At 46.1% G+C, this 24,664-nt stretch overlaps 1 protein-coding gene across 8 annotated transcripts in view; it reads left to right on the forward strand.

The window, feature by feature from the left end:
• LOC135948156 (sal-like protein 1) overlaps positions 1–24,664 on the forward strand; it is a 66,962-nt gene that overhangs the window by 38,047 nt on the left and 4,251 nt on the right. For 4 of the 8 annotated variants that reach the window (XR_010575781.1, XM_065497274.1, XM_065497267.1 and 1 more), the window contains exons 3-6: positions 18,839–21,166; positions 21,902–22,201; positions 23,758–23,909; positions 24,143–24,409. Coding sequence is in view for 7 of the 8 variants with exons in the window: in XM_065497274.1 (XP_065353346.1) it covers positions 18,839–21,166; positions 21,902–22,201; positions 23,758–23,909; positions 24,143–24,409 (3,047 nt within the window). In the remaining variant the exon portion in view is untranslated. The remainder of the gene's footprint in view (positions 1–18,838; positions 21,167–21,901; positions 22,202–23,757; positions 23,910–24,142; positions 24,410–24,664) is intronic. The other 4 variants (XM_065497269.1, XM_065497271.1, XM_065497273.1 and 1 more) reach the window with 4 other exon arrangements.

The following is a 24,664-nucleotide window of genomic DNA, read 5'->3' on the forward strand; positions in this document are numbered from 1 at the left end:
GCTTGCAGCTCAAAAACATATTAAATTTATTCGAGAACTAAACTAAAATAAAATTGTTGTAAAATTTATATTACACATGAGCAGATGCCCGATTTTATATATTGGCGCCTTATCTCTCGAGGGAATTTAATTACTCGCGTTGCGTGGTAAATCAAAACCATCTTTGGCAGTCAAAAAATAGCGTTTTATTATTTGGGCTCAGCTGCCTTCAGCTCTTTTTGATGCTCCATCGGCAGGTAAGACCGAATCAAGATAAGACAACAATGTAATAATATTTCCTTGTTTGCTGGGCCGCGGCTCATTTCCTCCTCGCTACACAGCACACGAATAAAATTTCGAGAATTATGGCCAACCTTTTTTGACATGACACGAAAATCATAAAAATATCACATACATCAAGCGGCCGGCGCATCGGTGGGAACGCGCCGAGGTGTTATAAAGACCCCACTAGCCACCCAAACAAAGGCATAAATTCATTTAATCTCTCTTCTCGCTGATTTTTCAGTCTGTTCGCTCTGCCTTGGTGTCGCCTGTATAGAAAAGCAGCATTTTCTCTCCTGCTGACTCAAATGCGTCTTCAAAGAATAAAAGGAATGATTTGTTGCAGGCAATCAGCTCTACTTATTTATTTTTCAGCATCGGCTGCAAATGGAAATTAGAAATCACGACCGCCGTGTTCACTGACGTAATTCAATTGCTCCATCCTTTCCAGACCATACTTTTATCTGCAATTCCCACAATTTTAATGCACTGCTCATGTTTGTTCTCATTTTCATAAACATGAGCTGGGCAAATAAATTACCGCAGCTGAGGGAAAGGAACTGTCAGCAAACAGAAATTTCGCACGATTTTCTGAATATCGATCAGCGCCTTTTTTCGATCGCGCAATGAAATAAAAGCTGTGTGGCTGGAATTCTGCGCTAATCGCATTAAAAACGCTTGATCTGACGCCTCGGCCTTTATTTGTGCAAAACGCGCTTGAATTTACGCGCATTTGGCTTGGCCGCGGCGAGACGAGCGGTGAAACTCCAATCGGAATGTGTGTTTTATTTGCAACATTGCCTCACTCATGTCCGCTGTCAATGTCGGAGTCGTAAATTCGCAGTTCTTGGAAGAGCAGCTAGTCGTACACCAGGGCTGCTGCTGATCAATAATTTATTTCGAAAAATCTTCATATGGCGAAAATGGACACAGGGGAGCATTTCCCTTGATTTGGTGCTTGTACGGCCGTATGCAAATGAGGCTCCAGCGTGGCACATCGGAAATTAATAAAATAATGCTTCAACATTGTCCGCAGAAGCCGAAGGTTTTGAACTCCTCCCCGGCGCGCGATTGTCACTTTTGCTTTATGAGAATTGCCAAAGCAGTCGCGCGCGTTGCACAGAGAGAGAGAGAGAGAGAGAGAGAGAGAGAGAGAGAGAGAGAGAGAGAGAGAGAGAGAGAGAGAAGCTTAATTTGAACTGAAAAATAATAATAATTGTCTCAGTGACAGCAAATAAAGCTCGCTTTTATGTCACTCCAAACTCAAAACGAAAAACCTGTTTACCTTTTCCTTGAGCCGCACGCTGCCTCTGCAGTTGCTTGTTGCTCCTTAAAGAAGTTTAATTTCATATGCACGGTGCGGTGACATGTTCCAGCGGCGGCGGCGGCATGAGCGGCAGCATGCAGTCGTGTGTGCCTCCATATGATACATATAGTCGCAAAAAGTGGCTCATGTAAATGCCATATTGGTCGACCTTATGGATTATTGATATGAATTTGATACGGCCAAAGTGCGGTGAGCTGAATTTTAAAACGCAGCTGCGGATTATACGCGCCGAGAGCCGCCGCCGCTGCCGCCGTGCTTTGTGCGGTTATTTGTATTTATTGCGTGTTTTCCAACGCATTCAGTGGCAGAGAGAGCGCAGGCCAGGCCAATTCTTTCAGTATTCCAATAAGGAATGCTGTCCATGATTTATTTTTCAGAAACGCGTGTAATGAAGCTGGCCGAGCAATATTTAAATGCAGAGCGCGTCTCTTATTAAAATAAAACCACGCAGCACTTTTCTTTTGCGCGCGCGAGAGAGCTGCACGAGCTCCTTTTTCGTCCAGGATTTTAGCGCGTTTCATCTGGAAATTAATGCCGCGAGTTTTGAATCGCTTGTCCGGATAATAATTTATCTAATTTGCGCTCACGTCGATCGGGCATTCATTAAAGCGGTCATAAAATGGTGATTTGCGCCGGAAAATAAACCATGGCCGCACTTGTGCTTTTTCGATTTATCCCCCTGCTGGCTCGTCCGCTCAGCATTCCCGACATATTTGCTAAATTAGGCTAATTTATGACACAGGCTCAAATCTCAACACCTCCTGGGCCTGGCCTGCTGGGAAACCAGTTTTTGCGCTTAAAGCTTGGCGCTGCAAATAAATCAAACGGCAAAACAATCGTGCGCACTTTGACACCCGAAAACTTGAATTTTCCGCTCGATTTCGTTGCCTTGCCGATTACATTCGTGCGGCTGTTCTCGTTTGAAATCCACTAACTGCTGAATTGGATTTCAAAATCAGAGCTTCGTTGTAAACCTGCTCCCCACTTACACATGCGTGCGTATGTACGCGCTGTGTTTAACGTGTGTCACAGTTTCCAAACCCGGCTTAATTACTTCCTCTGCAAATGTAAATTTAGCATTCTGTAACAATTGTGAGATTCCGTGCGGGCAGTGGGAAGGCGCAAAACAGCAGCGAAACAATGACACGCTCGTATGAAATCTGCACTCAACTTGCCAAATTTTTCGGGTCAGCCGCAACGCCAGCTAGCTAAATTTCGGAGAGCGACTAATTCAATTGAATCGAAACTTAGCCAGAAAACAAAGCATTCCCAGCAGCAGCAGCGAGCGAGCGAGCGAGCGAGGCCAACGCAAACAAAGCGCGAGGCGAGGAGTCAAAAGTACAGCTAGCTAGGCTATTGCCACCGCGCGGCAATTAATCGCAATTCCGCGAGTGTGCATGACTTTTGAGGTGAAAATGGCGCTGGTGTGAAATAACCGACTGCCAAGTCGTGATTCTGCCGAGAGCACGAGGGGGATTTGCAGATCACTTGGCACACACAATAGGCCTGCAGAGCGCAAGATAGAAGCAGGGAATCAGGCGTAAATGAGACACCAGATACGCTCCATACTCCAATTAGCAACAATGAGTCTCAAAACTAAAGCTCTAGAACCGACTAATTATTTTTTTTATTTATCTTCCCTACAATGGAGCCAACAGCGTTTAAAAAGAGTGGATTGGAACTAATTTGGTCATTGCCGGGCCAGGCTTCAGATGGCAGTGCGAGGAATTATCTAATTTCTCCTTGCTTCCTATATGGGCAGAAAATGGAATTTTTTCTTGCAGAATGGGACGTTTCGGTTGAAATTCATTTCGCGGGCTGGTGGAATCTCGTGTCGGCCAAGGTTCACTGGTGTGAAATGATTATGATTCGATTTTCCTGCTTTTAGCTTTGATAGGAATTCCATCATCAGAAGGGAGCAGTGTGTGTAAATAAAAAAACGGAGAAACGCAGCCATAGCCGAAGCATTTTTATTTATCTCATTGGGCCGTTTATCTTTCGTCTGATGATTTTTATAAGGCAATTTAGGTCCGGCACGTCGGATTAATGGAATTCTGGAAAGCGTCCATCGCACAGTGGGGAAAAAATGCTGCCACCCAATCAGCGCAACTACTGAATATTTATACGCGGCCGGCTCATTTTTAATAACACGACATTGTAATTACCCTAAATCAAAGTCGCCCACAATATTGGGTGCGCGAAAATCGCCTCGTGCATACAAAAATAATTTTATCAGTCGCTCTAATTAGCATACTTAATGGAAACAAAAATCGAGCGCATGCATAATGGCACTTAAAGGAGGAGCAGCATTTTTCGATAAGCGGAATGATTCCGACCCCAAACTCGGCTGCGCTGAGGTGAAAACTCTCGGCCGGCACGAACATTATAAATCAACGAGTTTTGTGAATGAAAAAGAAACCAGAGCTGCTGCGTTGCTGGGACAAAAAATTTAAGTAGAGAAGCGCGGCAACCAAACATTTTTCTTGCGTATACAAAACTGGCCATGACGCTGATAAGCGAAAGCTCTCCATTTCTCGCGGCCGGTAATAAAACAGCGCTGCAGGAGAAATGCGTGTTCCTTCGAGACGAAGTAATTTAATATTTATATTAAAGTCATAAAAATTGATGCTGATAAGCGGACGGAGGAGCGCAGGAGGAGAGGAGGAGGATGGGAAAAGGCTCAGTTCTTGTGTATATTTATGGGGGACCATTCAAATGGGCCCAATTATACAATATACGACGGAATATCATTTTATCTCGAGGTGTGAGAATAAAAAATAAAGACTCGAGTATTAATATCATACGGCGCACACCGAGGTCGTAATTTCCGCCGCCTAATGTACGGTGTCTATCGTCAAAAACAAAAATACACGTCGTAAAACTATCATAGAGTCCAGCGGCAGATGTTTATTTCGGAAAAATTCTTAATCAGATCTTTTAGTGAGTGCTGGCGACGGTAAAGAAAGAGTAAAATAAAAACTCGCCACGGGAATTTATTCATGGGAACAAGAAAGGTTTATGAACTTGTGCTGCCTCCCAGCGTATTTTACCTGCGCGCAAAGTCACCACCTGAGCGAGGTGGCAACCTGATAGCCATAACTCCCATCAACACTGCCAATTTATGATTTTGCGCCGGCCAAGCGCTTTGCACCGAGCCTGCTGGCTGGCCCACCTTTTTCGGCCTTAAATTGGGACTGCAACGCCGTGAATCATTCAATAAATAGCTCGCAAAAACAAAGTGGCTTTTTAATGAATTCCGTGGATATTTTAAATGCAAAAAATCGTTAAAAGGATGGAAAGCAATCTTGATCGACTGAAATGAAGTACAATTTTAAATTAAAAGATATAAACCAAGCAGAAAAGGATCCAGTCTGCCGGTGTACGAATTTGAATATTTGAAGAGCCATCCATGTTTTATATTCCACACAAAAACCACTTTGTTTTTGTTTACGGAAGCGTACAGCAGCGGGAAAATATCTGTCAGGCTGTTCTTTGTCACGCAGCCGAACATTGACAGAAAATTTGAGAGCCAATTGAGGGGGAGAGTCAGGACAGATCAAGCAAGAGCTGGATATCACTTGATATTTGTGTGCTTGCGTGTCGTTGTCATATCCTCGACGGTAGAAAGAAGCGGCATTTGCTGCTGCCTGCAAGAGGGGCTGAATTTTTTGCTATAAATAAAAGAAAAGGAGTGCGCGTTATTGAATTAAAGTGGAGGGAACAAAAGGACAGGAGGAGGAAAAATGAAATGTCGTGCGATTGTGGGCGACGCAGCAGTTTATTCCCTTTGTGCTCGGTTTCCTCCATGCTGTGTGCACGTCATCCCATCTCATATTCCTCAGAAATAATGCTGCTGGTTTCTCACTTGTCCAATCGAAATCCGGTGGCTGGTACCAGAAAATATTACTCGAGATAATATTTTAAAATAATTAAACCAGCCTTCCCGATGGATCCACCGCGAAGGGATCATGGCCACTGGTGACAATAAGCCCGCGTCATCGTGCCTCATATCTCAAAGATTAGAGTCACTCTCGTTCTCACGCTAAGGTTATTGTTAGTTTTTCTAAGGAAACTTTCATCTTTCTGGTATTTACAGGAAACAATAAGTTCCTTGAAAAATTATGTTGCTATATTTTGACCATAATGAAAAAGGGTACAAAAACTAACTTTCAACCCTTTCAAGCTGTGTGTTTGCATGAAAGTAGAAAGCCTTGCACATGGCAACACGCAGGGGAAAAAATGATCTCGCTGGATGGGCTCATCCTTTGAGAAACGTAAATTTTCTCTTTAGGTTGTATAGTAACACACAAGGGGTTTTTATGACCCTCGCAGTTGAAGCGAGCGCACAACATTATAGTGAGAAATACAATGACGAAATAAAAAATTATTTATTCCACCGCCCCCATACATCTTTCTCGTTTTGGGCCGCCGGGTTCCATAAACGGAGGAAAAAAATTTCAGAGAGCAATTCGTGGATCATAAAATGCGAGGCGCAGATAAAAATCCGAACCGAGGCATATTTTCATTTATTCATTCCGTCCATTTTGGGTGCAATAAAATATTAACCGCTGGAGAAATTCATCATGCATCGCGATAAGGCGCGGTGGGAGTTGTGCCGGATCGCTCGATCACGACCGCCGCTTTTATGAAAGGGGTGTGTCCGCGTGCAAATAAATAATCGCCTTTATTGCATTATAATTAAGCCCCAACGCGGATTTCTCCGGCCATTCGTCCGTTTTTGCCAAAGCTGGAAGACCTGGGAGTGTTCAAAAGTATCATAATGCCATTGAGTGGAATACGGGATGCAGAATTACTATTAAGAGTCCATTGTTAAGATTGTGTTCAGTGAATGAAAAAGGCATTACCTTTTAATATTTCGTTGTTTCCGTATAATCCAACAGAATCGCAATTTAAACCCTCAGCAATTTACGACCTATGATATAAAAATCCAATCGCCTATTACATCGTAAAAATCAAAAGACAATTCGTGCGCCCCCATTTTTCATTCCTACTCTATAATATCAACCCTTTCACGCTATAGCTCTTAAACCGGCGGTTTAAATAGACACGTTATCAGATTGGCATCATAAAATCGCGTTGCCTGAAAGCCTTTGTTTGTTTTGTCGGAACGTGATTTGCATATACGTCAGATTATTTATCATAAGCTAATTTCAGGGGGCGTCCGGTGCGCTCACGATGATAATAATAACACACGCATACACAGCAGCAGCAGGCGTCGCCAACGCTTTTCTAAGGCTGCCCGAGCCGCGCGCATATTAAATAATATAAAAGCGTTTAGTCAGCGACCATAATATTTGCCGTGTTATAAGTGCGAGAGCATGTATATATAAGGGAAGGTTATTAAGGTGTGACGGGGGTGCCCGGGGGTGGACGGCCACTCAAATAATCCTCCGCGGCCGGCCGGCACACCACCGGCAGGATATTGTTATTATAACGAGAGAGCGGCGGCAGACGTTTTATATAGAAATGTAGGGCGGAAAACCTCATGCACCCACTCATAAATACCGAGAGCACGCAATGGATTAATAATCAAACCAAACGTGCTGCGGACATGCAAAGCCATAATAATGAAAATAAATTTTTGCCCCCGAGAGAGAGAGAGAGAGAGAGAGAGTGCGAGACGAGCGGCGTGCGTTCGCTCTCGCCACTTACGCGAGGGGATGAAAATTAAATATTGGCTCTCGCTGCCAGCCTTGTTAACACGGGATTTGACTTGTAATATTTTATTCGCATCTTTATTTGATATTGCACGCGCACCCCTGGACGAATTAAAGCACTTTGGACGCCGTGTAATCTGTTATTTTGACGCCCTTGTTGCTCGGCTTTGATCTCGGCGGCCGATTGATTCGATTAATTTCTGCCCATCCGCGCGTGTCGCGGATTTAATTAAAAGATTAATGCGTTGAGGAAGGGAACCGTACAACAGCACCCAAATGCCAGATCCGCAAATGCCGAAGGGACGCTAGGGAACTTCAAAAAGGGGATTGTTTGCTTTGAAAAGCCTTACTTTTCAATGAAAAAAATACACCGAAATGAAAACAAAGTGTTATCACAAATATTTTGTCCTTTTGACATAAAATTCTCAAGACTAAACAGGAAATGGAGAAGCAATTTTTCATGCGCTTTTCAAATGCATACCTCGATCCCTGCTGTTCTTTTTTTTTGTTGGAAATGAAAAAAGGATATATTGACAATTATTATAGCTCTATGCGGGGAGTAAAGAGTAAAAGATATAGCTTACATCTGTGCGCCGCACACCTGTGTGGTGAATAATGGGTACAATGAATAAAGCAAAGATCTATAAATAGTTTTTTGGCAGTTGTTTTGTCAGTTTCGAGGTCATTACCCTAATATTTATTTGATATTTATTTAGTGGAATGTGTAGAACGAATTGCATTATATCCTAAGAGATTGAAAAATTACATTTCACTATAGGGACATTTACACTGCAAATCAGGGGCGAGAAAACGTCACTGCGCTGCAGTGAGAAAATCTCACCCCACCGTTTGTCACTATACCTGGGGTGTCAAAGGTGAGTTTTTCACACCGCGCAGCAGCGACATGCGGCGGGGTGATATTTTCTCACCCCTGATTTGCAGTGTAAATCAGTTTGACGAGGAACGTATTCCCTCAGGTCTTATCTGCAGGAACATACCTGAAAAATATCTGTTTGGCTTTTGAAAAACAAAATTTTCATTGTGCACTATTTCCATACAAAAACAGTTTTCATTTGCGCCCGCCAACTGCGATGTCAAAAAGCAATATCTGGTGCGTCACGAGGAGCAGTGTGGATGTTTGCGTCGGCAGACGCACATGTGCCGCATTAAATGGGGAGCGACGGGGTTTAAAATAACACACGTGGGGATGAGTGTTATAATACAAGAAGACAATCAGCAGCCCCAGAAGGCTAGATGAGGCATGCGAGCGCGCGCGCGTGCCGGAGCAATATTAAGATTTCAAAAATGAGGAAACGACGCGCTCTGATGCGGGAGTGAGCCTGCCTGCAGCGCCGAATTGAATTTTAAGAGATTTTCGCCGCCACTGCGTGCTCGTGGGGCTGGCTGTCAAGACAGACGACTTCCGTCATTGCGGCCGCGCGCATTAACTCTGCGAGTTAACCCCCAGAATTATCCCCATATGTGTGCATGTGTGGCAGACGCGAAGAAAATATTCAGCCATTGTTTCGGAGGGATCGGCTTGCATTCATTTCTGTCTAGACGAAATTATTTCTGGCCGAAATGAATGCTTTTTCTCCTTATAGTTTTTTCCGTTGTGTCATTGACAGAGCAAATAAAAAAAGCGCCGAGTTAAAAGCAGTCGAATTCCACACAGGCGAGTTGAATATTATTATTTTCAAACTGTCTCAGGATTGATCAATTCGAGCCGGCGTAGTTTGAAATTTGGCAGCAGAAGCCTCGTCTTCCCCAGACGTGTCCGCTCGCTCGCCCGTGAGAGTTATGCAGACAATGAGATTTTTCAGCCTTCTCGCGGATTATAATAGTTTGGGCTTTGATATAAAATTCTAAAATAATCCGGCGGGTGAGCTGTTGCTCCGCCGCCGCAGCAGCCGCTGTTTGGCACAACAATCAGGCAATTTGGCAGCGAATGTTGAGATTTTTGTAGAATTCATCAGTTGATGAAACCGCACATTATGTTGTGAAATGGGCTGAATTATCCGCGCGCGCCACAGGCTTCGCTAACCTATCGTTTTATTATTAATCTCAATTGATTCGCGTGTTTTTCCTCGGTGCTCAAGGTTTTTAAATAGGTTTGGCCAATTTTGCCACATTTTTGCTTCACCTTCGAATTCAATAAGGACGAAACATATTTAATTTCTAATCAATCATTTTTGTTCGCTCAAATGCAGTGTGTTTAGTCCAAGACTTTTCATCACTCCAATTTCGAGATTTACTGCCTCATTTGTATAAAAGAGCGAGCAGCAGACGTGTGTTGGGCTGCGTGCAAGTGTCCAGCTGATTAATCAAGCAGCCCCGAGCACTTTCATCTCAGCACCCAGGCGAGCATCGCACGCGTTAAAATATTATTGTAATGCCTGGTGCGAGGAATGGCTTTTAGGTTTCCTGCTCGCTCCACAGGGGGTTCGTTGGAGCCCCGCCGTTCGGAGGCACGCGCGCAGCCTCCGCACGCACGCTATTTTCCCTTTCGCGGTCAAAGATAAAACAATTCGAAGGCATGGCAGTAGCTGCTGCGTTTTATTAATGATGATTCATTATCTCAAAGGAGGCACGCGAGAAATATGATGGTGCTTTGTGGCTTTTTTGAAACGGCACCAAGCAGCTCTCTGTTTGCAAATGCGCGAGCTCTAATAACAGCCGCTGGAATAAGAAACTCTCTTCGTCGCCGGCGGCGGCAGTCGCCGGCTCATATATATCAAAAAGAAAGAAAGAACGGAAAACCAAAAAACAGACATAACTCAACTTGAGCCCTCCCATATATAGCAAGCTGCTTTTCCATTCCGAAAAAGCAGAGTAGAAGCTATAGGGGATGTGTGTGTGTTTGTGCGTTATCTGGCTCTTGGCGCGTCTCCGCCCCTATGATTTATATAAAAATATCAGAGAAATGCTGCTGTGCCGCCGAGCACGCGCTGCAGTGGCAGTAAAAAATATGTCAAATAGCAGATTTTTATCCTCAAACTCTGCAGCATAAAATAACGAAGGGAGGAGAAAGAGTGTGTGAGAAAGAGAGAGAGAGAGACCGCGAGCTTGCTTTCATTCTTTTCTTCCGGCGCGCACTAAACTAGACTTTCTTTCTGCGTCTACGATTTTTTTGTTTGAAATTTAACAGACTGCTCGTGTGTATAGGTTTTATGATCCATAAAAAACTTTTTTATTATTTTTTCTTCCATTCTCGAGCGTCGGCAACGGGCGTCGATGTTTAATCCCGGCGTTCCTTCGCGTAAAACTTGACAAATTTTATTCCCGAAATTAAAAATGATGATGAAAAAGAAGAAAAAACTGGCTTCTGGCTTTGGCCCTTTGTTTACTCAACAGCTTTTGATATGCCCGACGGCAGGAAAATAGGCCAACAGAATCAGCAGCATCGCTGCTTTCTTTATTATTAAATGAGCAGAAGGGCAGTCAAGACTGCTCCATAAAAAATAAATGGCCTGTGTAATTAAAAATCAGCACCAGCAATCCAGCTTTGATTAAATTTTCGAGGAAAATGGCAATATAAAATGATGTTGTTTTAGCTATAAAAATACGCACAGCACTCGTCATATTATGTATTCTGATTAAAAAAATATATACGTTTATCAGACCTAGCGTAGAGAGGAAAAAATTCCTATTTCGCTCTATACACGATTGGTATTCTCTAATTCATTTTTCTTCCAAGATATTAAGCACGTCAAGATTCTCCCAAAATAGAACACACGCTTATTCAACGACGTGGGCGTGTATAAATTAGTTTGTGCAACCTTAGCACAGACCCAGTGCGTAAAATGCACCCAAACATTTCCGCGTTCTCTCCGAAAACACGCGCACGACTCTTTTTTGGTTTGGAAATAGAAAAAGCAGGCGGCTGGCGGGTTAGCGGGTTGGGGGAGCAGAAAAGTGTGCGCGTCAGATTTACGGCACTACAACAGTTTGATTTAGTGTCGACACATTGTGACACAAAACATGCAGCCATTTTTTATATCACTCCAAAATCACACGCTCCAATCTGCAAGAGGTATAAGAGAGCGAGTGTGAAATTAATTTTTCGTGTTTGTCTGCATATATGCGGACGAATATCATATAAAATTTTCCTCTCTCTCATTCTCCCCGCGTGTAGATGAAATTTTTCAGCTCGGTCGCGCGGTGTGAATATCATAAATTTTATCAAGATGGAAAGACTGGCGACAGCACTCCAGTGTGGCTGGTGCCACTTTTGTGCCGCGCGTGTGAATATATATGAAAATTGGTGGTCCTCTCAAAAAACTCGTAAAATAAATTTTTTATATTCGTGTGTGCCGGTCTATGCGGAGTTGGGGCCGCGGGAAACGACAGTTTATTTGCTCGGCAGCAGCGGCAGAAAAATATATTATGGCGCGGGTATCCATTCAAGCGTATTATCATATTCAAATTCAGCTCCTCGCTTGCGTCCTTTTGTTCTTTTCTGCTGAGCAGGCCAATCAATAAATTCAAATAAAAGAGCACTCGTCCCCGCGCGCCGAGCATCTCAGCCGTGTAAACAGAGAATTTTGTTGGAAAATTTCGTTTGTGTGTTCTTCATTGATTGGGGATAAAGTTTTTCACTTTTTACTTGCCATATGTTTTCCAAACATGAAATAAAAATTCGAATTTTTCCACCAACGCTCCACTTGAGATATATGATATTATTTTAATAACTGCGAATTTATATTTTCATAAGTTGGCGGCAATGGTCGTAATTTGTTTTTTATCCGAGGTAATTTGACTCAAACTGCAGTTTGAATACTCGTTCCTGCATCATCTGAATATTTACGACGCATCAGCCATGTACCAACTATGTACAATAATAATTTCAACTTTTGCAAAACATCAGCGCATTGCAGATATTATTACTCACCAGCACACACATATTTACTCGACACAATATGAATTCGCGTTCACACCCTGTCCGCTCGCTCGTATGCAAGTATTTCACAAGCGAATATAACATTCACGCGAGAGCCTCTTGCCGGCCGGTTCGCACACAGTTGTAAATAAACAGCATCATATCGCGCATATCCATTTGCAGCGGACATTAAAAGCAAATTTCGCCTCTCATCATAAATTCAGCGCCCCGGCCGTAGGTGCGGCCGCTGTGTGTGTGAGTATACGTATATATGTGTGTACATCCAGTGTGTGTTATTGCACCACCGCACACCGGCAGACAATAAAATAATTGATGCTTTATTATGATACATCCGCGAGACCGCCGCCGCCGCACCGTTCGCGCGCGCATAACATTAAAATCTAGCCCAGCCGGCGAGCCCGGCTCAGTTGCTGCATGTTGATCTGCACTGTACATCCAGCGCAATAAAATATATTGCCAAAGCCAGATTGAAATCAATAACTGCTGCACCACAATAGCGCTCATCCATTCTGCAGCGCTCCAATGAGAAAACGATATGCGGACGAACAATGCCTGCAGTAAAAACAACGCAAAATCAATTTGGTCGATGAAAATGAAGTTGATTTTTCCCTTCGAAAATAAAACATCTAGCATTGATTGATTTTTTTTCTCCGGTAAAAAATCTCAGTCAAATTAAATGGAGTTATTTTGCTGAAATTCAACCAAAGATTACGATTATTTTTGCATCAAAACTACACCACTCCTCTTTAAAGATTTTAACTGTTATTGCGAATTTCCAATAAGCTTTTTTGCTGGTGAATAATTAGCGTCCACCCTTATATTCGATTTGGCAGCGGTGGGAGCAGGACTGAGAGTGAAAATTACGCACACAGCATGGCAGAGAAAAGGTGTATAATAGCCAACTTCCAATTTTGCGCGCACAGCACACACAGCTAGTGGGGTACAAAGAGCGCGCGCGTATTTGCCAAATTACCATACTGTGTGTGTGCTCGGCTCAATTAACAATCAGAGAGAGGTCCTGGCTCTGCTTTTGCACTCATTACCCGCGGCGGCGGCTCCAATTAACGAGACAAAAATCGCGGCCGCGCAAAAATTATCCGCATATTGAATAATAGCCTCCATTTCCAACCCTTCCCTGCTCTCTCTATATATGAATTCTAATTAAAACAATGAGAGCTGCCGGAGCAAATTCGCGCGGGGGAAGAATTAAAAAAACAAAATGAAATCCACCGCACGCAGCACTCATGCAGTGCGCGACCCGCATTTAATTTCCACGGGAGGCATGATGAGTGTTGGATTATTTATTATTTTATTAATAGCATAGCGCGTCAGATCATTTATTTGAGCGTGCGACAACTCTGCTAATTGCAGCTGCCGCTTCTCTGGAAGAATGGGGGTGGCCGCAGGGAAACGGATAAGAACAGAATAATTATTTGGTCGAAAAAAATTACCCTCATTTGAATTTTCAATCTTTGGCAGCTTTTCTCTCAGAAACACATCATTAAAATTTATCAAAATTGTACTTTTAACGACATTCAATTAAGAAATTATTTATTCTATTTATTTGGACCAGAGCTGGAAATTCTTCGGAAATTTATGGTCACTCCAGATTGTTTTTTATCCCTCAAACTCATTATTAAATATCTTTGAGCAGGATTTAATTAATTACAAGACCAAGGCCAAAACCTGGTAGTCCCTTTAAAAAAATAGATACACAATAATTGAAATAATACTCTTGAATAGCTTAAACGAAAGAATATACATGATAAATCCTCTAATTGTAAGAACAAATTAATGAGACTGTCACATTTAGGTTGAAATTTGTTTTATATGCAAGGTGGCTTTTTGCCTCAATCCCTGATCACTTGACAATATCTTGTAGCTTTTAAGATAGAGCCTTATTTAAGCTCAAATGTTCTACATATCCAAAGAAATAAAATGTTTTCATTATTTGTTCGCTTATTCCGTGCATCGTTGAAATCAACTTGAGTTTGGATTTCCCTGCTTAAAGCTCAACTTCAATACATTTTATTGATCCCTATTATTCACACAAATTTTGACGCTTTCCTTTTCACGCCGCGCGTCACGGCGGCTTTCGCCCTCAGAGCATATGCTCCAATTTGCATGGCAATATTACGTTATTGTGAGAGTGTGTGTGTGTGCTACCGCAGTTTCAGCCCCCAGCACAGTGGGGGTCGCGAATGCACACACGCGGTGGCGGCTTAATTTGGTCGATAATCAGCCCAGCCACCAAAATTGCGCCGTCGCAGAGATATGAAATTATTGTGGCTCGTGCCGCCGGGAGGGCGAGGGAGCGTCGGTTTTATTGGATTATGAGGGATGAGGGTGACCCCGCCCCGTTTTCATATCAGACAAATATGGATCGGCCATTCATATTTCGCTCTCCCCCGACCCTCGCGTCGTTATGACAAATCTCGATTTTATATCGTGAGGGGAGGTGCTTGCCTCCGGTGCGCCGCGTATGATATTATATTTTGATATCGGCGCCGCGCACGTTTTCCCGGGCGCACGACCAGTAGCGAACATCGGAGCTCCACTCCATGCCAATCAAATACGCCTGCAGCAGGAATTAGAAAAGCGGTTCAGCAACGCTCGACAAAGGAGAACCAGTCCAGATATTTATCAGCGATTTTTTCAATGGGGGAATGTGACGCGATAAGGCAAAAACAGCTTTTTCGGCCATGTTACAATTTTGAATTTGAATACCTCAACCGATTTTATCTAAATGTTTTCTGATTCGCTCTGCAAATTCTAAATCCAAGTCTAAGGGGCTTTTGAATTCTGACGAACTCCCCAGCCATCTTTCTTTCATCAACTTTTCCAATTCGTCTCCGCTGCTCATCTAGCGGCTACCGTGTAAAACGAAACTCCATTGTTTCAAATTGAATTCCCGCAACTGCACGGATCAAATGGCGAGCAGAATGCCTCGGCTTGTTGTTTGTGTGTTATTGCATAGCAGGGACGCGAAATTGCTGGACGCAGCTCCGTTTCGTATAGCCTGCTGCACTGCTGTACGTGTGTGTGTGTTTGTGACTCGGAGCAAGCGTCTGCTGCCGCTGCAGCTGAACAAGTAGCATAAAACGTTATTGATTTTTTAAAGAGACCATACACATTTAAAGCGATATATCTGCGGCGGCCGCTGCCGAGAGCGCCGAGCGAATTTATTCGAGCCAGAAGAGAGTGCGAGTATGGCTAGGCAGGCTGAAATTGAAACAAAACAGTTTTAGATCTCGCGAAAACAATGAGCCGGCTGCCGCCGACGCCGCCGCTGCTTGGGATGAAATGCGCGATAAATTTTATTATACCTAGAATTCTTAATACTTGCACGCAAATGAGAAATGCTGCGCTAGCACAGCAGGAAGGGTGCCAAAAACAAAATCGAAATTTCGTAGATTGCTTTTTGCTCTCGCGGTGTGTGGCGGACAAGTGGCGTTCAGTAATGACACATTGTACACACGCAAGCGGCGAATTCCCTCGCAAACCGCAGAATCCGTGAGGTACACACGTTGAAACAAAAAGCGGCTCTAGCTGATTGTCGAGGACGGATGGCTGCCCGAGCCGCGAACTCTCCATCTTGATCTACTTGTCAATGAGCAAAAATGACTTGAGGATTTTCTAGAGCAGGAAACGAATTTCAATGGACGCTCGGGATATCATTCTAAATTGTCTCTTTTTGTGCACGGCTCTTCATGATTCTGGTGTCTAACTTTGAATGGAAAAACTCGCCACCCGCGCACAGACTGGCACCATCAATTTCAACACTCAAAAGAATTAACACTTTTTCGCGTATTTATTTCGACTGTGCATATCGCCGAATGAATTTCTTGCGCATAGCTAACACGCCCGATTGATTTTTCACGTTTGACAGCTATACAACTTGGACGGACGCCAGCAGTTTAGTGGTTAGTACACGTTTGCAGGCTACGCGTGAATATTTCCACTGCGCGAAGAGTATTATAAGCGTCGGGCTAGGTGTCAAAACTAACGGGCCAATGCACATTAAACTGCTCATTTCTGGCGCAATCGTTCGCGTGTGAACGCTTCAAGCTCAGCGTGCGATATGAAATTCCCTACTTTTGTTTCTCCATCAAAGAAAAATGCAAGGGGTCGCTCTCGCGCAGCATGCCGTTTCATTTTAAATGGGATATTTCCGCACGCAGCAGACGCGCACTCTTTAAGAACAACTAACTGCAGACCGGCTCCCTCGCTCAGCGACTCTACATATATTTTAAATTAAGGGCGGCGAAGATGGAAATACAGCATTTTTACGATTTCAAAGAAAATATTTTTCTTGTACCATTTTTACCACTATTCCGTGAAAGCAGCGGCGCGGCGGCGGCTCGTTGGCGTCTATTTTTTCAGCAGTAGTAGCAGAACGCGCGGCTGCCGTATGAAAAATGAATTGCGCCCCACCTATTATTAGCTCGCTTGGTTGAAAACGGGGGCACGAAATCCATTTCTATATATGTCTGTGAGAGAGTGTGTGTGTGCAGAGCAGAGCAGAGAGTGGTGCATTCACTCGATATAAAAAAATAGGTAATGGCATGTCTGCCGCTGCTGCTGGTTTGAATAAAATGCAGACTGGGAGCTCATCATCGAATAACATCATAAGCACAAAGCGAGCAGGGGACCGCGAATGAGAAGGGGAGGACAAATTTTTAACTGCCTCTCGTTTCTAATTCCGAATAAAAAGAGAGCGACGGCTGCTAGAAAACAAAGCCCTCCGAATATAATATCTGGCGGAACAGCTCGCGGCTCATCAGCGGGCTGATATTTCTTTTTTCATTTTATTTGTTCTCTGCGGCGAGAGCAGGCGCGCATATATGAAGTTGTGAAAAAGTAAGTTTGTTACATACCATGAATTGCCGGCCGCGATCAGAATAGAATAGAATTAAAGTAGCAGCATCGGCATTCGCGCGCGCGGTATCATCATCTGGCTAGGATCACTGCTTTCTTTAGCGGTTATAAAAGCGCAGAAATGCTTCTAGCAAATCGTATACAAACGCTGGCCAAATAAAAGCGACGAGAGCCGCTCTCGCGCATACTTTTATAATGGCAGCGACCAATAATTTGTGTGCTCGCAGCAGAAAGCTTTTTAATCGGCACTGCTCCGCTACTGCTGCTGCTTTTGTCACCGGTGCCAATTTTTATTTGCGTATATTTTTGATACTTTAATTAAATTGATGCAATCGGTGGTGCGGCCTCAATACAGCATTTTACAAGTTAATCTCGCTCTCGCAAACGGCGTTTTCTACTCGCCACTCGCCGCGGCCACCGGCGGCAGTAAAAATAAATCGCTGTCTACTTGTGCCTGCCGAGCCACATAGGTGTTTATTTAAAATTTGGTTGGTGGCCGACCTGTGCGGCATCGCGTATTATTTCAACAAAACAGCGGTTTTCTGAAAAATCTCGGTCGGCAGGTGATAAATCCGCGGCCGACTGCGGCTGAAAAATAGATTTGAGCAGGAAAACTCGCGCGCTTTGTGTTCTGAAATTTCGCCCATTAATCACGAGGTTTCGTCTTTGAGGTGAGCTCTTAATCAACTCGGCCAAAATTAGACACCACGCTCTCGATCGAACTTTTGAATTGTTGAATAACCGAAAACCTTTCTTTTTCTCTGAACCGGCGGCAACTGGTGAGAACAAAATTTTCGCAAAGCTGATTGTGAGTGCGAACGACAAATTGTATTAGTGAACAAAGTTCCGGCTTGCTAACAGAGCAGATCCTTTTGGCTCTTACTGTTTGTGAGAGGTGAGAGAAAAAAAGCTCTCGCCGTTGAATGACTTCATGCAATGCTGGAGAGAAATGATTCCAAACGTGACATCGGTGCAATGCTTGATTGAGTCTTAAAGGAATTCTATTTTGAGCTAGCGCAAACTGAAAAGGTGTGTTGTCTGTTGTCTACCAATGTGTCCCACTGTGACGCGCACTAACAAAGCAGTGGCACTGCTGCCTTTGGCAATTTGAATACCCAGCTCTCGCAGTTTTATTTTCTTGTCGCTCCGCAGTGGATCGGTCATCGACGCGACAATCAAATTAATTTGTACAAATCGCGGTGGGTCGCTCAGCAGGTGAATCTTTCGGAAGAAAAGCAGAACAAGCCATTGTGTACGCGGCCAGCAGATAAACAGTATATGGATATTCTCGCAGGCATTAAAAATATAAAAGCCGCGGCAGATGGTTCGTTTCATCTAGAACAACCGTGACAGCCGTAATAATAACAGCTGAATGAAAAAAGAACTGTGGAATAATTTATCGATGTTTATTATTCAATCAAACTCCACACAGCAGCTCAGCGCCTAACTGCGCGCGCGTGTGTGTGTGTCTATTATACACGCAGCCGTGGGTGCCCTGTTGTTACACCCGCCGCCAACAGGCCACGCGGGGTGAATATATTTTTAAAAGTCAACCGTCCAATTTTTTAAGTACAACAAAAAAATAATGACGTTTCCGAGAACCGTCCGATTTTTGACAGATATTTACTTGTAGCAGACACACTGAAAGGTTCTCTCTGTCCATTCCGTTTTCTTGACAGAACATCGTAAACAGTCTCCTCAATGGTACAATCGATGCTTGTTTTATTTTTTTTTAATTCCAGCAAATTTTGTCAAACCTTTTTTAAGCTAACCTGTCTGATCTTTTTGTTTCAGACGAAAATTCGTGCTCAGTGTCGGAAGACGACGGTGCAGAAAGCGAGGATTTGCAGGACGCAGACCCCAACAGCGAGCGCCAGTGCCGACGTTGCAAGGCCGACTTCGTGAATTTGGCCGCCTACGTGGCTCACAAGCCGACCTGCGCCAAGCCGGTGGACGAGGAAGAGCTCGCTGGCTCCTCAGGTGAGGACGCCGACGACGAAAAGCGCGACGGCGGCGAGGTGCTAAAGCGCCGTCGCCTCCAGGACGCTGAGAACAACAACGGAGCCGTCACAACCCCCAACAAAGAGGAGATGGAGGACTTTAGCGAGCCAAACAAAGTAGCGAATATGATGAACCTGGCACCACTGCTGAACCTGTCGTCGGGCGGCGGATCCCCGAACGCGGCAGCCGCCCTGGCGACGCTTTCCACGCTGCCCGGCGCAGCAGGTCTGTTCTCCAGCTCTGTCACCCTGGAAACAATGCAGAACACTAAGGTGGCCGTGGCGCAGTTCGCTGCGACCGCCCTGGCCAACTGCGCCAACAACCCTGCCGCGATGCAGGAGTTGGCCGTGCTGCAGTCGACGCTGTTCGCGCTGCAGCAGCAGCAGGTGATGCAGATGAACATCATCCAGCAGCTACAGCAGCAGCTCACCCTGAACAGAGACAGCAAAGAGGGCAGCCCGGTGTCCCCCGCGTCCATTCCCAGGAGCCAGCAGGATGACATTCTCACTCCCCCCTCTCCTCCCATATCAATCCCTTCCAGCCTTCCCCTCTCGTCGGCGAACGTGCCCCTCCAGCCGAGCGGTTACCACCACGAGAGGGAGCGCGAGCGAGTCATGGAGAAGGAGCGGTTCATGCAGCCTTCGCCCTCGTCGCAGGGCACGGCGCTGCCGGCCACGATGATGAGCAAGCCGCTGTCCGCGGGCCCACGCATCTCGATGGCCGAGATCTCGCACACGATCAAGCCACCGGTGAAGGATTCGCCGAGGGTGCCGACCCCGCCCACTACCTCATCCGCCCCGACAAGCATCGCCAACTCGATCATCCCGCCGCACCCGCTGCACCACCAGACGGGAGGTGTGACCGGCTGCTCCATCTCGGCGACCCTGGCGGACACCATCATCACCAACACGGAACCGTTCCCGTCGCTGGACGAGCCGAACTCGCTCGAGATGCTTCAGCGGCGCGCGCAAGAGGTGCTGGACAGCGCCAGTCAGGGCCTGCTCGCCGGTAACCTGGCCGACGAGCTGGCGTTCCGCGGCAGCGGTGGCTCCAAGGGCGGCAAGAACGGCGACGGCAAACGCGGCAGCGAGCCCTTCTTCAAGCACCGCTGTCGCTACTGCGGCAAAGTGTTCGGATCGGATTCGGCGCTGCAGATCCATATCCGCTCGCACACAGGTGAGCGACCGTTTAAATGCAATGTTTGTGGTAGTCGTTTCACCACGAAGGGCAATCTGAAAGTTCATTTCCAAAGACACACGTCCAAGTTTCCGCATATTAAAATGAATCCAAACCCCGTACCCGAACACTTAGACAAATACCACCCGCCACTGTTGGCGCAGTTACAGCAAAACAATCCTTCTTCGTCGTCGCCTCCCCTGATCCCCCACCCCGTCATCGGGTCGAGCCTGCCGCCCTTCCCGCCGTCGCAGGTGTCCACGCACCCGCCCTCCATTCCCATTCCCTCTTCGCACCACTTTCGGGCCAACTCGCACCCTCTGTTGAACACTTCCACCCTGGTCGCACCTACCGGTTTGCAAATTCCTCCGCCCGCCGTCGCTGCAGTTCCGCCGTCGCAGCAGCAGCAGCAGCAACACCAACAACACCACCACCTGTCGCTGCCGCTGCACCACCACCACCACCACCACCTGAAACGCGAGCAGTACCAACCCCCGCAGGACGTACCTGAAAACCTGAGCAAACCGGCGCCGCGCCCCTCGAGTAACACGAGCTCCGCGTCGCCTCCGCTGCACGCGCGCGTCAAAGCGGAGGCGGTCTACTCGGACGACGATGATGCCGACAAGCGCAGCAACAGCAACCACCACGAGGACCTGATGCACCCACTAACGTCACCCTCGTCCCACCACACCCCGCACAATGACCTGCACCACCGACCACCCTCGTCTTCTAACCCCTACCTCGACGAAGAGCTGAGCGGAGGCGGCCGCAGCAGCAGCCGCGCCGGCGACTTTAGCGAGGAGGAGGCGGCGCTCGGGGGTGGCGACCGCGACGCCGGCTCGCCGCCCCCGCCGTCGTTTGTCGACGCTGCCGCCGACGAGACTTCGCAGAGATCGCTGCTCTCCCAGCAGGCCGCGTCGCGACACGACCAGCCCGAGAACCTCAGTAAGAATCCTAAACCCATCTCACACACTAACCTTAGTAGCTGTCTATTAACGATTAACGAGAGCAGTAACCAGAAATCGTTCGGTTTTCCTAACGGTTCGCTCATTAATTTGTTCGACAGTAGCATATTAAGTAGTAGTCATACCGCAAACAATAATCTTAATAATAGTAACGCTGCTTCTTCTTCATCATCTAACCGCAACAACAACTCGATTGTTATTCCCTTCTCTGGCGCTGTTTCCCCGTCTCGATTAATTGGCACCTACCCCGCCGCGTTCGCTTCCCTGCAACCCCGTCCCGGTAGTGCAGCAGACCACTCGTGGGAGTCTCTGATCGAGGTGGATGACGTGGCGTCCGAGACGTCCAAGCTGCAGCAGCTGGTCGAGAGCATCGACCCGCCGCCGGGCGCCGTTGCCGAGCCCAACCAGTGCGTCGTCTGCCGACGCGTGCTGTCGTGCCGCAGCGCCCTGCAGATGCACTACCGCACGCACACTGGCGAGCGGCCGTACCGGTGCAAGGTGTGCGGCCGCGGCTTCGCCACCAAGGGCAACCTGAAGACGCACGTCAGCGTCCACAGGGCCGGCGTGCTATTCCCCCCGAACCCACTCCCCGCTGTCGTTAGTATGCCGTTGGTGCGTAGTCTCGCGTACGGGGGGGCCAGCGACTGTGAGAAGGAAGATGATGAAGAAGCCGAGCAGCAGACACACAATATGGTGGCTCACCAATCCGTTGCAGATGAGTCGTCTCCGTTGCCGTCACCCGCGTTGGCGCGATCCTGCGGCAGCCCCTCTGAGAGCAACTCGCTGGGCGCGCTGGACCTCACGCCCAAGATCGCCTCGCCGCCGGCCACCGTCGTCAGCAGCAGCAGCAGCACCGGCGGCGGCGGCGGCGGCAGCAGCAGCGTTACTCCCTCGGCCCTGTTCGCCTCCCCGCCGGCGATGAACCTGCCCCCGCACCTTGTCAACGGCAATTTCCTGTCGAGCGCGTCGGCGGCTGCCATTCTGGCGCGAATGCCGCCCATGCACGGGTCACCAGGTAGAAAAATCGATGCCCATAATTTCAAGTCTAGATGCTGCTTTGTATATCTCTTTCGTTTCACAACAAACTCCCATGCCTCTGTGAATCCTCTTCCATCCGATCCTCCTTTTCGAGTTTGAGTCGATGAAAATACTATCACTCCTTGAATCATAGATCCGGAAACGTGTTATGCGACGGATTTGGGTGCATTTTGCTTAAACGAAATTGCTGTGCTAGCCCGTGGACGAGTGGGCAAAAAGGATTCCTAATCCTTTTCTGTCTCCCAACTGGAATAGAAGCCGTGGAAATGCTATGAATATAAAAACACGGGGTGCAGAAAAATCAAAATCACTATTGTTTATCCCTATCCTTGACCCACAAATTCCCCCTTTTGTACAGTTATGATTTCGTTCAGAAGTTATAGTTTGCAAACGGATCCTCTTCTCCATAGCTATTTTTATCCCCAGTTAAATGACCACTTTCTACATGCTCACTACAGGCCTCTTAAATTTCATCCCGGTTTCACCAAATTCCACAATTTATTTTTCTTGTAGATAAGGCAAAGGAAAATTAAGAATCCTTTTAAAGTTAATTTCATCAGTAATTTATGAAGAATAGAAAGGTTTATTTTCACGTTCTTCATTGCTTTACGCATGACGCAATTCAATTTAAAAGTATTCTAACAATGAGCCTCAAATTATTCGTAGTTCATTCAAATATTTCAAAATGCATACGAAGTCTGAACCACAGAAATGTTCTATAACTAATTATATAAAAATTGAGGCACAAAAAAATAAATTTAAAGACGTTATGAAAAAAATGGAGACGAGAATTCCGTTTACTCATCGGCAGCGCATGATTGGTGGCTCGTCGTATAAATTTTATTTTGCCCGTGTTTTTATATGGTAGCATGACCGATTGTAGTTTAGAAGGAACACGCGTTGGCCAATGACCAAAGAATCCTGCCCACCACTTACCCTGCTCACCATGAGAAATTTGCATAAAAATGTGGCGCACAGAAAAAAAGAGCGAGAGAATAAAGAAAGGCCATTAAGACCATTTACATCGTCTGAGCTAATGATTGCTTGCCGATTATAAGCAGCCTCTCAGTCAAAATAATTCGCTGAGCTCGAACGTGTTTCGTCGGGAATAATTTATTGCGTAGGCAGTGGCAAATGTCATTCGAAGCTGATTCTGGAGCTGACTTGCACTCGTTTTGCACACGGCGTCGGTCCATCTTGAACGGCGGTCATCCGAAAAATCCCCACTGTTCGCTGCTGGCCCTTTTACGTTCCCCTTCTTCATTATTTGCTACCTTTTCTCTCACTTGTTACCTTATAGTTCAGCTACACACGCAGATTCTCATTAAATGAAACAAACCATGCTGCATGACAAACATTTTTTATTTGTAAGTTGGCAACTCGGTGGTTCACACTCGCTTATTAATTGTTGATTAATGTGGTTCGATGCGGCACACACACTAAAACAATGAAATGAGCTTTTATTTTACTCGGTATTTAGTACTAGCTAGCCGGAGTGTTGGTTACAACGAGCAGTGTTTTTTATTGAATTAGTCGGTCGAATTGTTGCAGCACGAGGCAACACGACGTGCAACATTTGCTTCAAGACGTTCGCCTGCAACTCGGCCCTAGAGATCCACTACAGGAGCCACACCAAAGAGCGGCCCTTCAAGTGCACCATCTGCGACCGCGGATTCTCGACCAAGGTTAGTGCGGTTCTCACAGTGCACTCTTTCACTCTGCTCATGCAAAAATTTCGGTCGCAACACACGTACTTTAGGCTGTGAATACTTTCACACGAACATTACAGTGTATCGTAGAGGAAATTTCTCTCTGATCTCTGCTCTCTTCAAAATTTGCACTTGTGTTGATACTATTGTGTTTGTTGGATTGGTGGAGGAATCTGAATCAAAGTATCTGTGATGCGGTGTGCTTCTAGGACGGGGACGCCACCCTGACTAACTCGCCCCGTTCCGATCACCCCCTATCACCCAACCCCGCTCCTTGCGTCTGTGACCAGTGGCGTATCCAGCACAACTCTCCTGCCCCCAAATCAAAACGCCAAACCCCCAAAATCCCGTCCAGAGTCAAGAGAAAACCTCCTGCTCACGGTTTCGGAATTACGGCCAGATTCCCCTACTCCCATCTCAACCTGTTCTTTGACGCTGGATATGCTACTTCACCACTAGCAAGGCAACACCTTCCGGTAAATGCTCTTATTAGGCTTATGCAACCGGCGCGGCGCGGCTGTCGCGCGGGCTGAGTGCACCACGAATAGTCAGGCGCTCCACTCTCCTGTCTCCTTCCCAACCTCTCTTCCGATCTCACTCTCCTGTCCCCAGTTTTGAGTGACGGATTTTTGTACGTTTTCACGTGCTTGCAAATTTTTTAGCCATTTGGACTGGGTGTAGTTCTTTTTGGTATTTTTCCTTATTCTTGTCTTCTACTTGTACAGTCACGT

Source organism: Cloeon dipterum, chromosome 1, assembly GCF_949628265.1.
Source record: "Cloeon dipterum chromosome 1, ieCloDipt1.1, whole genome shotgun sequence".
Lineage (NCBI taxonomy): Eukaryota > Metazoa > Arthropoda > Insecta > Ephemeroptera > Baetidae > Cloeon > Cloeon dipterum.